Source organism: Asterias rubens, chromosome 6 (assembly GCF_902459465.1).
Source record: "Asterias rubens chromosome 6, eAstRub1.3, whole genome shotgun sequence".
In the NCBI taxonomy this organism is placed as follows: domain Eukaryota; kingdom Metazoa; phylum Echinodermata; class Asteroidea; order Forcipulatida; family Asteriidae; genus Asterias; species Asterias rubens.
This window is the reverse complement of record NC_047067.1, coordinates 12,259,467-12,277,002: the sequence shown is the minus strand read 5'-3', so window position 1 is coordinate 12,277,002 and position 17,536 is coordinate 12,259,467. Positions and strand designations below refer to the sequence as shown.

Sequence of the window (17,536 nt, the reverse complement as noted above, 5' to 3'; positions counted from 1 at the left end):
AGAAATACAGAACGAACCCACAAGTTGATGGCATGCCTTTAGTCTCGGGTAAAAAAAATAGTGCTACCACTTTGGAGTTTTTTAAAAAGTTGGCGAACCCGTCACTCCTAATACGAAATGACAGCCATATTTACATCATGAAGGTAACATAAACAAATATGGCGGAACGGTGTCAGGTCAGTTTTTGGATGCCAGTTGAGACATTCACAGAGACAGCAATGTTATGTCTTAAACAACAGAAGTCGGAGCCAGACTTGCGTAAAAAGTGACATCCCATTAAATAAATGGAGAGCTGTCAATCAAAACCAGGGATCGGCTAAGAATTGCCGTGCACTAATTCAATGCCATGTTGTGGTTTGTGGTGGAGATTTAAATGACTAAATGAAGACTGACAGGTAACTGTCAAAAGGCCAACCAGCTTCTCACTGGGATCTTCACCAGTCAATAATATGCATTGCAACTTATTATGAACAGAGTATTCTTGCATTAAAGAGACTATACACTAATGGTAATTGTCAAAGACCAGTCTACTCACTTGGTGTATCTCAACATATGCCTACAAACCTGTGAAAATTTGAGCTCAATTGGTCGTCGAAGTTGCGAGATAATAATGAAAGAAAAACACCCTTGTCACACGAAGTTGTGTGCTTTCAGATGCTTGATTTCGTGACCTCAGTATCTAATTCTGAGGTCTCGAAATCAAAATCGTAGATAATTACCTCTTTCTCGAAAACTACGTGACTTCAGAGGGGAGCCGTTTCTCAGTGTTTTATATACTATCATCCTCTCCCCATTACTCGTTACCAAAGAAGTAAGGTTTTATGCTAATAATTATTTTGAGTAATTACCAATTGTGTCCACCGCCTTGAATAGTTGAGTTGTCTTGTGCAGTCAGTGTTGTCAACATAAATTACAGATGTTTCAAGTTTGGTAAAAGGCCAACCAGCTATTCATTGGGATCTTCCCCAGTCAATGCATTGCAAATTATTATGAACAGAGTATTCTTGTATTGCCTTGTCAGTCAACAGAAATTACAGGTGTTTCAAGTTTGGTATCAATCATATTGTTGCGCAAAATCTATTCCTGTTCTACATTTGCTAAATCATCTAGGGCGAGGACATGGTGAAATTATGTACATTCCTCCCGACTAACAATCACTCAAAAACAAGGGAGCATATCATCATTGCGTAGCAGTGGATTTCTATTGTTATTTTTTATTATGGTTTATTAAAAAAAACTGCTCATTGTGGCCTACTGGCTGAATTACAAAACAGTGTACATTAAAATTAAAAGGATTACAACAGGTATATTTAAAGTAAATAAAAACAGTGAATTGGAATAGTCCCAACTTTTTATAAGCTTCCGTTTTCTTTAATACTGGTATCCCGGTATTGCCCTGGCTATCCCGGTATTCAGCACAAAAAGTGGATGAGACTGGATATAAAAAAAAACAGCAATCCTCTTTTGGCAATGCGATAGAAATGAAAAGACAGCTCTACGATTTACAGGCAAGTAAGTGATAAAAAGGGGTTCAACAGAGAAGCTTTCGGGCGGGAATAAAAGGATACCATGGTTCGCTGCGTATTGGTGGTGGGGATTTCAAAACGGGATCAACCCCCCGCAAGTAATGTGCGAAGGAATTTGTCATCTACGAATAAAAGATGTTCTTTTGTTGTATCATCTTAAAGCCGAGGTGTCGCCGGTATAGTGCAGGAAACCTTAAATATTCAAGCAGTCTATTTTTAAAGTTAACTGTTCCAGTGTTGTTTTTATGTTTATAAAGCCACAGTGGTTGGTTGTCTCAATACAATTGTGGGAAAGCCAAGACGTTCCAGAAATCGAGAAGAGGGACTGTTATTTGCTTCAAAACTGCGTGACAGGAGTTCTGCCCCTCTCCCCCATCCTCTTACAGCAAACTGAGCAAACTTCTTAGCGCTCTCTTTTGAATCATCCTCCAATTAAATTGCCAAAGTGGGGGACAGAATCTCAGATGAAATTTTTTTCCATAATAGGTAATCGGTAGGGTTGTGTGTGAAAACAGACCGAGCCGAAACAAAACATTTCAACATGAAGTTTTCCACCGAAACTTGAAGTTTGTCACCGAAATTTGTAGTCCTGTAAAGTTATGATTGGACAACCAAAGGAAGGTGCTGCACACAAACCATATAAATTTATAATGTCAAAATAGAACTAGCTGTTGCAAATAACATCGAGTCTTTCTCGAAGGCTAAATGACAACACACTTAACATGAACAGGTAACTAAGTGTATTATATTACTAGAACAAAAGAACATGTCAGATTGTATAAAACATTTCCGCCAACCTGTCCCTTAGCTGCACATTTAGGTCTCATACCTGACATCAACCTTCACTGTGTGCTTGTTTTATTAATGAGAAAATAGAATTGGCTGTTGGAAACAACATCGAGTCTTTCTCGAAGGCTACAATGACAACACCCTCAACATGAGCAGGTAACTAAGAGTAACATATAAAGAAGTGTCCTTTTTGTAAATCACATGACACATGCCAATCTTATACTCTGTGACTGTTAACTGGCATGAAATGAACATCCAATCTATATTTCAGTTATTGGTTCAGTCTCTCTCGAGACTTAAAAAAGTATAAATGGCGGACCTTGTGAAGGGCTTTCCACGAACAAGACACCGGTGCTGGCCTCGCTACACCCGGCCTCGCTACACGTAATCCGCTCCCTAAAGTGTGAATGTAACACGTTGGATGCAGAAAGGGTACATTTTGGGGCAAATGGACTCGTAACCATAAGTCCATCGACAAAGTAAGTGAACAATTTAATCCGTATTAGTCCACTGAGGTCGTAGAGGTTGTTTTTCTCAGTCTTTTGCTCCAAGCTTTTTTTGTGAGAATGCGTCACCTAAATATACGCCTTTCTTGTGGCAGTTGATCCCACGAGACGGTTTTACAACTCCACTCTGAACTGCAGCTCTCAATCAAGAGGGCTAGATCACATCAAAGGAACTGGACACGTTTGGTAATTGTCAGAGACCAGGATTCTCACTTGGTGTATCTCAACATATGCATAGAATAACAAACCTGTGTGTCTTCAGATATCTAATAAAAGGCTTCGGTCCTGAAAAGTGAAGTCTTTTAATATGTGAGTGAGAGTTGAAATTACCTCTTTCTAAAAAAAAACCTACGTTTCAGGGGAGCCGTTTATCACAATGTTTCAGTTTATATACTATCAACAGCTCTCCGTTGCTCGTTACCAAGTTACTTGCTTACAATTACTTTGAGTAATTTTAACAAAAGCGTCCAGTGCCTTTAAAGAGGTTGCACAAAATAGACGTCTGTATGGGTGGTCAGGAATCATGCACTCGCACTAGTCCGGTAGCCCAGCCTAGCTCTTTCACACTTTGAAATGCAAACGGTTTTGAAGTGGGGTTAACTGTTCCTTGCTCTATGGTCTATGCCGAGAAAACTTCTTACTGAGTGGTGCCTTGGGGTGGATGGGGTGGGGGGGGGGGTGGGGGCGTTGACGATGCCCGAGCTTTGAATTCACAATCAAGAAATCTCGAAATCCACGTTTTCGACAGTTCACAGAAAGTTCAAGTGAGGCATCAATATATAAGGCCAATTTATAAGGAATATAATGGTTGTCTTGAATGGCGTTTTCTTTCGATGGGACGTGTCGATTTATGGCGTCTTGCATCAATCAACAGGCACTTACGTCTTGGGTCAGTTCTTGAGGAGATTGCGTTCAATAGTAAATAATATTGAAGACAATGGGAGGTAAAAGGAAAACCGGCCAATTTCTAGGCATGTTTGTGTGGATCATTGTATTATACCTTTACAACATCCCGAATGCGTTTTATAACAAACGGTTACAAATGCTTTTCAAAGACGAACTCGACCGATCCAAGACAACGTATTCATTTAATTTGGGGTGCTTGCTATGTGAACAACTCCTCCCACGATAATTATTCTGGGATAAATGTTCTGGGTTGTTCATGTCCTGTATTATGTTCATGTTCTGTAACATGCACTACCAATCCCAGCAATTAATCTATTCAAGTGCCACGACCAGGACTTGAACCCACACTCTACTCATCAGAACCAAAACAGTTTTAAGTCCGGTGTTTTAAGACAAGGGCAGCACAACTATAGCCATCGAGCAAGGAATCTAACGAATTCAATCTTGATCTGTGCCCAATTTCATAAAACCTGTAAGCACAAAAGTTTGCTTAGCATGACATTTCTTCCTTGAGTAAAACAGGATTAACAACCAAATTTTAATTTGTTGCATATTGCTTGTTACAAGCATTCAGCTGTTGTTTGCTTATCCTGAAAATCACGTGGAAATTTGGTTGGTAGTCCTGTCTTTATTAAGGAAGAAATCGGGCCCTGAGCACAGAGCAAGGAAGGATCAAATGACCGGGCACCCACTGAATTGAGAACTACCATATTGACTTCGAATCAATAAAAACAAAAACAAAATCACAATTATTGGTCTGTTTATAAACCAGCTGGACTCGGCAGGGGGAGAGATCATTAGTTAGTCTAAACACAATTAACCCATTCAGTATTTGCAAAATTGTTTTTTCTTTAACCTGACGTTGTTTTTTCACAAAAAGAAACTTTAATTATGTTTACTGCACGAAAAGTGGGTTACACAACACCTGTTGAATCAAATGCAAACATACACACAGTTCTCTACAAAGAATCCGTTGACAAATTTGACAGCCCGCCAAAACCAATCCTGAAGTCCGGTATCCACACGGAGGCAATACAGGTGATTGCCTCCATGCCCCCTGGTCATTGCCTAGGTGCCCTTTCAAGAACGAGGCATATACAGGTATACCTGATTCAACGACACAAGAAAGAGTCTTTCCCTAAACCAGGAACGAGCTATCCAGAAACAAATTTTGACAAGCGGAACTGCGAGGCACAAAGCCACCACAAAAGCCAAAAAGCCCAATTCAGCGGGGAACACCCGCATACAATACACCCCTTACTGCACTGCTACGGTTTCTGTTCTCCCTCGGGAGGCCTCACGACTTTATTCCACTAACAAAAAAACTCCTCGTTGTAGGTTTTCTCCTTTAGAAGATCCTTAAAATGACAACTTAAAACAAGCCTTCGGAAATAAATAACCCTAAACCCATCCTAACAAAACCAGGGTTTTTCTTTCTAAAGTGCATGGATTTACCATAAAGACAACCCAAGGGACCGATTTCGGCAGATTGGATTTGTCCGCGATAACCGCTTGTTACAGAGAGAACTGGTAGATTATTGTTAAGTGGAGCAGGTCCTAAATGGTGGGTCCTTGTTCCTGGTTTTTCATTCAATCAGGTAAAAAGCAACATTGTTGCAAGTGACATTATTAGCCAAAGGGCGACTAAAACCCGTTATTTGTTGGTCACGCGAAATAATGGTGTTTGTATTACTAAACAGATAAAAAGCACACTATTAGCGCTGGAACTGATAGGGCCCATCTCACGAAGCAGTGGTGGGATCTTTTAAAGTGGGTGGGCACAATAGAATATTGGAGAGGTATAGGGAGCAATGATTTTCAAAACAAAATACACGGTAAATCACTTGATCAAGTGCAATGTATGTACGATATACATCAAAATTGTATTGATATGCATGGCAGTAATGATTTTAGGCGGATTAGATGCATTGTCCTTGGATATAACTTTGTTGGGGGATCAAGATTATCGCCAGTTCCTTAAACCCTTTTCAAAAATCCAACTGCATTTTCCCGCCAACTACTTGCCCTAAATCTCATTTCTGCCTTGCGTTCATTTGTTTTGCTATTCTCTTAAAACAAGGTTGTTTCTGCTATGGTGTTTAAAAAGGAATTTGGCCAGAACCAGTGATTATGTTAAAACAAGAATCGACTGTATTTTTGCCGAGGCGTGTTAGAGTGTGGGGTGGCGGTTGGGTGTGGTGGTGGCTCGTACATCAAGCCTTGATGTGCCACCAGATCTACCGGTTGACACTGCCTGCCAGTGCAGGGTTGCTTACTTATTCTAGATCCTGTATTTGATACACACGCATTCAGAACAAATATTTAATAAGGGCAATTCCTAAACAAACAGGTGAAAATGTTTAATTAATCAAACCGATTCCCCTTGTGAAGTGCTTCACAAAAGGTGTCAATTTCTACTAAAAATCAAAATTTGCCACTTAATATAATAGTGTGGACAAAATGAGTGCAGTCTAAATTTTGTACAATGCAAAATTGCTGGGCGAAATCGTTACTTGTAGTGTCACCCTGTTCCATGAGCAGTACTCCAACGTGACATGAAAGAATACCCCCATACCATGGAAGTAGCTATTTCTACCTCCATGTTAGGACACAAAAGACAATGTCACATCGGAAGAGGTATCTCATCATTCACACCTGGACTAGTCCATGTCTTTCCAGGAGTTATCGATCATCTGGCGACCTCCTCCTGGCCTGATTTAACGAGGACAAAACTACCTCTAAGTTATCCCTTTGATAACTCCCAGAGTTTCGTCCCAATCCTTATACACATACTAAAGATGACAAAGGGTGGGGAATGTTGCTATGTTATTCCCCAACATGAATGGCTGGCCTCGACGGGAGGCCACATCATTATTTGGAGTAGGCCCTATATACCAATAGTGATGTGCAGTCGCATAACGGTTTATTCATTAACTGTAAAAACTAGAAACTGATACAGGTCCAAGTTCTATTTTTGGAAGCAGCAATAACTGAGTAAGGTTATCAAAACTTACAAACAGTACTGTGCATGAAAGCCACATTGTGACACTTATCACAGTAGTGTGAAAACATACACCAAATAGTTAATGGATACTATAAGTTAAGTAAGCCTACATCCATCCATGACGAATTGTAATAGTGGAATCGAAACAGACACCAAATAGTTAACGGCTAATTAAAATCGTCGTATATACATAGTATAGAGAAAAATATAAGTTCCAAATCACTCTACTACACAAGTACAATAAAAAAGGAAGAAACAAAGAAGGAGAAAACGTTCATACTGTAAACAAGTAAACAACATTAAAAGGTAAAACGCCATGGACATATAAAACCATCATCATAAAAACTGTGTGATGGTTCATTTATTTAATGCTGTGTTTACTGAAACTTGAGAGCAGGCAAGAACATATCGTCAATTAATCAATCGGTGTTATCTCACATCTCATGAAAACGATAAAGACAAAATTATTCAATAATTCCAATTCATGAAAACCCACCAGGAAGGACTTCTATAAATTATACGAAATTATAAAAAACTGCAGTACTTCGCCCACATATAGATTTATTAAGTGTTGACTCTTGAAGATTAAAGAGGAAGTGGAGGTTGCCAAACTCAAATTGATAGCATAAATCAGAGGCTCTCAAAATTCTCGACCGTCCAGCAGCACTCATAAAAGCTCTTTACGGTGACTGAGTTGATGGGAATGTAGAGAGAATTTTAAGACATTTCTCGGGTCAACTTTTATCCCTGGTAACCCCATCACACCGAACTCGTTCTCACTACCTGAAATTGTAAAGTCTTGTTTTAAGCGCAGGGGCGAGGAATCGTTATAATTGAGTGATAGGGTGGATAGCATTGTCTTGAACCGAGACTACATTTTTCAGAACGTATTGAGAATGAGTTTTGTGTGATGGGAATATTACTCTACGGCGTGAAACCAAATTTATTGTCCTTATCTTCGGACCCAACCAAATCAATATCGAAGCTTTGAGGCGACATTGGGTAGATTGCCAGCCTTAACCGAATGAATTTAGAATCTAAAACGCAAACTGGTGTAGTGACGCGATGAGAAATTTTCAATCCCTCTCACTATACATTAGTTAGACGCGAGACGTATTACAAATAATAATAATAATCAGCGTCAGCGGTAAACTCGGTAAGATTCGAACCCACAGCCTTGTGGTTGCAAGTCCTGCAGTCTAACCACTAGACCACAGTTTGTTTTCTTACTGACTGGATCAATACGTTTTTTAAAAAAAAGGGTGGGGGGGAGGTGTTCGTTTACATAAACCCAAACACTTCAGTTGGTAGCGGACAAGGTAACCTTCTTTGGCGCCATCAAGGCAAACCAGGGGTGGGTTTCACAAAGAGTTAGGACTAGTCTTATCTCGAGTTAGGACCAGTTACACGTCCTAACTTAGGACTATCCATGCAGTTTGTTTATCTCCTAGGACTAGTCCTAAGTTAGGACTAGTCCTAACTCTTTGTGAAATCGACCCCAGATACAAGTTAACTTGGTAGGTTTCGAACCCCACAACCTCGTGATGGCAAGTCCTGCAGTCTAACCACTGGTTTGAACCTTTTCAAATTGGTTCATTACGTAAAAACAGGGGGGAAGGACGTTTGTTTGTTTTTCTTCCACAAACTCAAACCCTTCAGATTGGAAGCAGACAAATAAATACAAGACGTTTAAAACATCATGGGCGCCAACATGGCAAACAAGAAAACACCGGGGTTTTTATTTGACAAAGAGTTCAACAAATCATCGCCAGATCACGGCGGCTCCGACTCCCATGGGGGACGGTGGGCGCACGGTGACCGGTTTAATCCATTTCACTTTTCCACCATCTCTTTCAAGACGCCTTTTCTTCTTCAAATGGGATTAGACGGAAAAGAAAAACTCAAGAGAGAAGAGAGTGAGAATGATGCGTCTATGTTTTGTATACAGCAAGTCAACAATCCCTTCATATATAGGGTCACGCGTCATTTAATTGCCTGTGTTGGTTTACGCGAACAAAGACCATACAAACTGAAGACAAGAGAGTTTCTACGTAAAATACCTGTTGAAGTATTGGGGATTTCAAAGACCTCCATTGGTGAAGATGTAAACTGGACACAAACAAGAGTCAATGCATTTCTTTTAGAAGTTTGATAAGAGGCCCGTTGGGTATAGAATAAATGTGTAGAATCTTGATAACTTGAAATAACAAACACCAATGTTGCACAAATTTGTGTGCTTTCAGATGCTTAAAACTTACTTAAGCAGGCCTGAAGTCTTTTGAGTGTGAAGTTACCTCGTTCTCAAAAACTAGGTTACTTCAGTTCAGAGGGAGCTGTTTCTTACAATGTTGTGTATACTATCAACAGCTCTCCCTTGCCTGTGTTACCAAGTAAGTTTTCATGAGGTGTCCAAAGTCAATCAGTACTTGCAAAAGGTACGCAGTGAACAGGGTACGAATCGCCTGACACCCTTTATACTATCAGCAGCTCTTCATGGCTAGTTACCAAGTAAATTTTATGCTCAACAATATTTGGAGTAATTACAAATAGTGTTCCGTGTGAGTGTTCAAGCACAATTTCAGTCACGCACTATACTGAAATCAAGAATGAGGCGATATCTCGATATTGAAAAGCTTTGTAACCTTGAGATTTGGCCGAGTCCCGTTATGAAAGAAGTATCAACACGCATGACTTCCCAGTCGGACAACCCGATTATCTAAACTAAAAGGTCTCCGGCTTTCATATTAACTAATACTAGTGCCTAGTGATGAAAGGGCGATGGTATTAAATGATGATGCGAAGGGCAAAGAAGTCTCTTAGTACTATTATACCATGAAAAAAAGGTAATACAAATTGACATCAGGCGAGCAACAGAAAACAAACAGATTCAAAATTTGACAGAAACCCTTTGTACTGGGAATTAGAGGTAAATCAACTTGTACATTATACAAAACACATAATTATGCAGCGATGTAAGGGAACGTTTTCAGTGGCCACAAAGGATTTGCAAGTTTTTTTGTTTATTAAGAGGATTCCTCTGAAGGTCAAAAAAGTGTGCAATTGACATCGGGGTAAAAAAAATCAACAACAAAATAAAGACAAACACATTTTGACAAGGATGTTCCCATTAGGAATGGCCGGGAGCACCATTTACACTGGAAATTATAGAGGTAAATCAAATTGTCCAAACAAAACGCCATATACTTATACGCAGCGCTGTAACTAAAAGGTTATTTTTGAGTGGGCACAAAGGGTTGCACCTTTTTTTCAATAATGGGTGATCTTCTGAACAAGTTTCCAGTAGCCTTTTGATTATTTATTGCACCAAATGCAACGGGATTTGAGCTGAAGCTATATCTATTGTTGTTACATTTTCATGTCAGCTTCAAGGAATGGTCACTACCTCCAAATCTACCTAGAATTTAAAATGTGTAGTTTACACTAGACTACCAAGTTTATTTTGTAATGATTGGTTTGATGAAATGGCTTGTTTTGCAGAGAAAACCCTCACCACCTTTCATCATTACAACAACAGCACATTAAATTAATTCACGAACATGATCAACTTTCAAAACAGTTCCACGATAAATAGTAAAAAAACAAAAATGCCTACCTGTTTTTCCAACAGAAGCTTGTCCCAGCACAATTACCCTAAAAGGCTTGGCCTGGGCCACTCCGATCTTTCTCATGGACCCCTTCCGTTTCAGTCCGCTCAGGTACGGTCCTGTGTTATTATTTGGCGGCGAATTTGACCTAGACATCTTGTTGGGCATGGCAACTGTTGTAATGGTTCTTTCAGGCAGCGAATACATGCAATTCGGACGGGACCTAAACCCGTGGTGGTTGGTCAAGTGCTCGTGTGAGACCGTCTCATTCGGACAACCCTCCAGCCCGAAGCTCGAGTTGTGTAGACCCACGCGAAGATGACGTGAAGATGACGTGAAACGCTTATCGAGAAACACCCAAAATAAACCTCTACGTTCACCGGGCGTTCAACGCTAATTGGACCATCGACTTGAACGGCCTGTTCTTGCTCACAGAGGGTGCAGGTGTACTGCTCAGGTCCTGGCCATGCTGGAAAACATCCAGGTTTCGTCTCAAAACAGGGTGGAGTATTCTGATTGTCTATAAACAATAGCTTACCATGAAATCTGTTGGAATATAATAGGAGATACAGTTTGAGTTATTGTATATTTGTGTTGTGCGAGGTCGCTTTAGGCCACTCATAATACTATATTGAGACATCATTAATCATCACAAACTACTGTTTCGACTGTTAGCGTGGCACTTTGATTGATTTTTATGGATAACCAAGGTATACAGTTATGAGTTCACTTTCCCTTTGGGGACCAACAAAAATATATCAAATTCGTTTTTGACTTCACATTGACTTCAAACCTTAAAGATGCTATGTCAGATTTTTTGCCCCAAACATTAAAAAAAAGGTGTTTTTTTAGTGAATGGTATTTCAAAGAGTATCACCCGTTCTAATGAAAAAAGGGTTGAACTTTTACTTTTAATGGTCAGGAACCATTGACAAAAATTTAAAACGTTTCTTATAAAACACATAAGAATTGGTCACGTGATACATTGTCGGGATCCCGACAAAAACTAATTTTGAGCACTTTATTTGTCTGCTACTAATAACTGGCGGACTTTTTCGAGCAATGGCTCAAATGAAAGCTTGTAACTTTCTCGACCCCCATCAAAATACCTAGTGAATTTTAAATCAAAAATTTGGGGTCAAATCGGCCAAAAATCTGACGCAGCATCTTTAATCATGGTGTGGCAATCTTTATTTTTCTCTAATTTGAACCATTGTAATAAAACTAAAGCTGGAAGAAAAAAATAGTCTGGTTCCTTTCTTAGCACTGGATTTTAAAATTCATTACTGCTATTTGATACAAGGAACGTGACCAAGATGGAGGCATCATGATAAAGGTTTATGCGTGCTTTCGAGGCGTATATGAACACGAAATGCAGTATAAAACGCCAAGCCCTGGTTACAAACTTTATATTTTTAATAATCAATTTTGTAGTTATCGGCCAACCTGAAACACTCCATACAACAACATCACAACTGGTCTCGTAAAAAGTAAAAATAGTATAGAAAAAACCGAGTCGAGCTTTGAATGTAACCCAATCTTACTCTGTCAACAGGTTTGTTGTCTGGTTTTCAATCGGCATTCTACAAAAGTAATTTTATGTAAGGCCGTGCCGCCAATGTACATGGGTCGCCTCAAAATGATTATCAACTCTGCTGCTTGAGGCGTGGTTTTTGATTTTTGAAGCAAAGTTAGGACAGGTCAGCCACAAATCATTTAAAAAAAATCAATCAAGTTAAAATTACCGGATCGCTGTATACAAATTGCCATTGCATATACAATTTATAAGCAGTTCATTATTGATATTGATCAAACATTAAATGCGTCTCCATCCGAGGTGGTTCACCTTCCCATGGGACCAATATCTTTCCATCCAACACTAACAGGGGGTCGACGGAATTCGAAAGTGCTATGCTCCAGAAAATAAGGTTGCTAGATTGACCTCTTTTTTTTTTTTGACCGCTGACGATGGTGAAGATGAAAATGAACACGTATCCGAGACACTTATATTTTAATAATTTAATTAAGTACCCTCAACGAAAAAGAAAAAAAAGGATGGCAAAACAAGACCCCCCCCCCCCCCCCCCCCCACAAAAACACACAAAACAACCCAAAACAAAGCAGGTAATTTTTTCTACGTATCATCATACAGAAAAGTCAATTCAGCAGCAGAAAAATATGTGTACCTTTCAGATGCCGGAAAGTTTGTATACCTACAGTTATTTTTTAAGTAATTACCAATAGTTTATAGTGCCTTTAAAGCCTCTCCATACGTTGTATTGCCTCATTCCTACCTCCATGCCCAAACAAACTGTGTCGCCCAACCTCACCTGTAAACGTTCAGGTATGTCCTTCTGTCCATAGCTCAAAGTAAATGAGAAACTTCACTTAAAGGCAGTGGACACTATTGGTAATTACTCAAAATAAATATTAGCATAAAACCTTACTTGGTATCGAGTAAAGGGGAGAGGTCGATAGTATAAACCATTGTGAGAAACAGCTCCCTCTGAAGTAATGCAGTTTTCGAGAAAGAAGCAATTTTCAACGAATTTGATTTCGAGACCGTAGATTTAAAATTTGAGGTCTAAAAATCGAGCATCTGAAAGCACACAACTTCGTGCGACAATGGTGTTTTTTCTTTCATAGTCATCTCGCAACTCCGACGACCAATTGAGCTCAAATTTTCACAGGTTTGTTATTTTATGCATATGTTGAGATACACCAACTGTGAAGCTAGTCTTTGACAATTACCGATAGTGTCCAGTGTCTTTAATGTTGCTGCCATAAACCTCTCCACACACAATTCTCAATAGATCGCCAAATTCAGACGGCACTAAACGACTTCACAATCAACACACGAACCAGTAACGCAGTAGCTATAAGTTAAACAATTTACGATCGTCGTTGTTTGACGTGACTTCCATAAATCTCAACAAACACACAGCCCAAATATTTGCTGATTAATCTATAAAAACAAGCTGAACTCATGAACTCAACACTGTTTTTGAGGGTCTTCGACCTCGATATGTCTTGATACACGGAAAAAAAAAGTCAAAATGTATTTGTAAGGTGATCCATTTGTAAGTGTACTGTCTCATTAAGAAGTAAATGACGACTTCTAACAAAAGCTTGGAAAAAGAAAAGAAAGAAAAAAAGACTTGATGTAGCCTTCATGATGTACGTGAACACCTGAATACTGAAAAATTAACAAGACATTTCAACGTTATCATCTTTCTTAAGAGTACCCCATAACGTTACGCATTATTGGAGGGAGGGGGGGGGAGGGGCACCATAATTTCCTTAAATTAATTTAAAGGATAACTTTCCGTATGGCGCCACCACTTTTTCACTCATTTTTACAAAAAGGAATATATCGATCAGGTAAATTAGATACTATATTATTTTATTTCGAATGAAAAAGTGGTGGCGCCATACGGAAACTTTTCCAAACGATGTAGGCCTGCACAGACAGCCATACGATAAGAAGTCTAGACAAAGAAGACCTACACACAGAAAGCCATTCGATTAGAAATAAAAAGCGAAATACTAAACATAAAGCCATACGACAAGAAGTTATAGAAAAAAACGATGTAGGCCTACACTCAAAGCCATACGATATAAGAAAATAGAACGAATGGTGTTTAGCAGAAAGCCATACGATAAGAAGTTATAGAACACACATTTGCAGCCAAGGGATAATATGTCCGTTCACAGCATGAATGCAACAGCCTCAATGAAAAACGCACTGACGAGTGCTTCAAATGTTGTGGAAGAATTCGACAGAAGTGAGATGGCCTAATAAAATATAGACAAAATTAACTTACCATAATTTGACGGATGTCCTTTCTCTATGGTCTGACAGACCGAGGTACAAACATGGAAAGAGCTACCTCCATGAACAGAGAAACAACCCACACACCGGACTCTCGACTTCAAAGAAAAACACACACTGACTAAAAGCGTGCATGTCGCTGGTCTCAACATACAAGTTTCATGTTGGTTAGTTCATGCACGACGTTCCGATCGTATGCACTGTGAGAGGGCGTCACTGTTTCCTGTTAAGGAATTTCGAAAGATCCGGCGGTTTTGGGTATCATCAGACCTTCTACATGTACACTGTATGCCCCATAAAAAAGCTGCACCGTCACCCATTGAGGTCTGAGATCAACGGCTAATCCACATGTTGACACCACACTGGTGTCTCATATTAGCTAATTACCACCAAATGCCTGGTTTGATATTTAACCAAGATTTAACAAACAAGAGACTATTGGAAGATTAAAGTCTATTATAATTGAAGCAACGCCGTGAACATTCGTGGGTGGATGTGTGAACAACTACTCGAAGTCAGCTCTATAGGTGTTTATAACAATACAGATACAATGAATGGGCCTGTTGTTGCGTGGAGTAAAGTGGTTCTCTACACCCAAATGACGCATGTGGTTTAATCTTCAATGCACAAAAGACTTGACTTTTCCCAAGACAGGTATACGTCGGTGCGGACACCATTGATGGTGAAAGTTTTATAATGGAACAGCACATGGCCAACGCATGTCAAAGTTATTGTATGTCCCCTCTGCAGCCAATATGGATGGCCGGGGTTAGTCGGAGGGCACATCTCTCTATTGTGCACACAGACGACGAACATACAGTTTCGTTTAATTACGACTTGTAGGCCATAAATTAACCATTATTTCTAGCAAAGACATTGTCATTATGAGAATGGAAGAAACATTTCACAAGCATTGGCACGTACATTGTCATGCTGGCAAAGCTTTCACGTTGCGATGGGCGGGGTTCGTAGTCAGGTCTCTTTACATACGAAATATTACTCGTAGCTTTACACGAGAGGGCGCTAGACAAATCGTTACCGAAATCTAAACGTCAGTATGCTCAACGTCTACAACGGTCAACAATAATTCATCATACATAAGTGGCTACACTTAAACTTGCGAGAAAGTTTCTTTTCTGACATTCCCAACTGATATCGCAGCACAAATGTTTGAAATAAAAATATGACTAAACTTAGTTTATGCATAGACCTTATCGCAAATACCAATGCGCAAGCGCAGACTGTTGAAAGAGGTGCATTGTGGGATATATATGGATCAAATTTGGATACCAGCTAGACCACAATGCACCTAATTCCAAGCTTTACGCGCGCGCCCCGGTATTTGCGAAAAGGTCTATGGCTTTGGTAGCTAAATTGTGTAGGGCGCACTCTATAAACCTGAGGCCGTAGGACTGTTCATGGACTTCCTCCATGGACTGATGGACTAATTTCCCCAACTAAACACAGGTGGTTTTAATGCACTAGACACATTTGGTAAATGTAAATACCAGTATTTTCACTTGGTGTACCTCAATATATGCATAACAAATCTGTGAACTTAGACGCAATTGGTCATCGAAGTAAGTTACAAGAGAATTGTAACAGAAAACACCATTGTTGCACAAATTAATTTGCTTTTCATTTCAGATATCCCCAATAAAAGGCCATAGGCCTTAAATTGTTTAATATTTGAGTGAGAAATTACTACTTAAAGCTACGTTACTTCAGAGGCAGCCGTTTCTCATAATATTCTACAATCAACAGCTCTTCATTGCTCATTTCAAAAGCTAACAATACTATTTTGAGTAAAATACCAATAGTGTGTCTAGAGTGCCTCTTTAAAGCCTGAACGGTTCAATCAGAACACCCTATCACACCTTGTCCCAACGACAGCTAACCAGCAACCATAACATACATCACAACAAAACAGTTAAACAAAACGTACCATCTGTTTAGCATCAAGTTATTGTGTCGATTGACCTTAGAGTGTCAGATCGACAACGGGTACTTCTGCCGATATTCACCAACAAATTGAAGGAAAAAAGAGTCAATTTTCATGTAATTCAGGATAAGTCAAAATTACTTTGTCCTGATGTATTCAAGTGTTGTGCACCAGACTGCATGACAAGTCATAAGACATGATTACTAATCAAGTTTACACTGAACAACATTCCATGGTTAGTTATGTCATAATTAACAACCATTATTAATAACGGTTTTTGATATTTATTTACAGCGACGAAGTTAACACCCCAAAGCATGTGTGTACACATAACACCGTTACTTTCATTAGAGGGTGTTATTTTGGGCAAACACAATTGTTCAAGTCGAAAGAGCATTAACGTGGAGCAGAAATGCAAACAAATCAGTAAAAACTCGTGTTCATTCTCTATGCCTGCAATTGGTAATTACAAGTTATTTATGACAATAATTTCTATTCATAGTAATTGGCCACACGTAAACACTTCCCCTTATCCCCCATTATGATTGCAAATATATAACTTATGACAGTGATTGACATCGGCCAAGAACTCTGTACAGGTACCGGATTATTGGCTGAGAAGTGTTTGTCCCCTCGGATGTCAGACAGTTCGTCCGTCAGACAACTCGACAGTTCAGACAGCCCGTCTCTCGGACAGCTCATCCGTCAGACAGCTCGACGGTTGAGAGAAACATCGAGTTGGTAGATGGACGAGTTGCTTACGATAGAGTTGTCTGACGGACGAGTTGTCCGAACCGTCGAGTTGTCCGTCTGAACACCGTCCCCACCTCCATGCCTCAACCATGGTGTTCTCAACCCACCGCCTCAACACCTTTCACCAGCTCAAAGGGAGACCATTCCAAGGTATATAAACCCATTATTAATCCCATTATTTTCACATCACCCTCAAATCTTACAAGACGCCATTAACGTGTGCTAAGTTTGGATTTACATGCAACCGATCTATTTCGTCAACATTTATTGTGCGTCCCACAAAACAATGATTATCTTCTATTACGCAACTTTGTCTTCAGGCCATCGTGACTTGTGAAAATCATCTGGGCAATATTTACCGGCCATTGTTTAAGAAGTACACTCGACATGTTTACGAGGGGCTTTGAGAAGAGGGTTAATAGTGCCAAGAGGGTGCGTCTATTCTTCAAGTTACTTCTTGACCTATCACCGTGCCCACCCAACGTACGAATGCAACGTCATTGTCTGTATTTGAACAACAAGATGCATGTGTAAACTTGGGCACGAGTACGAGATGACTTGGGTACGAGTTGACCGGGGTACGAGTTGACCTGGGTGCGAGTCAGTGACCTGGGTACGAGTTGACCTAGGTATGCGTTTCCCGTGTAAACCATGCATCCGCCCATTTCATGCG

The 17,536-nt window shown here is 39.8% G+C and overlaps 1 protein-coding gene across 1 annotated transcript in view; it reads right to left on the bottom strand.

Moving 5' to 3' along the window:
* The window catches only part of LOC117291829 (ras-related and estrogen-regulated growth inhibitor-like), a 28,992-nt gene extending 14,320 nt beyond the window's left edge, over window positions 1–14,672 (bottom strand). Inside the window, exons 1-2 of the mRNA XM_033773759.1 lie at window positions 14,161–14,672; window positions 10,345–10,882 (exon numbers count right to left, since the gene is read on the bottom strand). Of these exons, the coding sequence (XP_033629650.1) occupies window positions 10,345–10,543 (199 nt within the window). The 5' untranslated portion in view covers window positions 10,544–10,882; window positions 14,161–14,672. The remainder of the gene's footprint in view (window positions 1–10,344; window positions 10,883–14,160) is intronic.
* Between the last annotated feature and the right edge of the window lie 2,864 nt (window positions 14,673–17,536).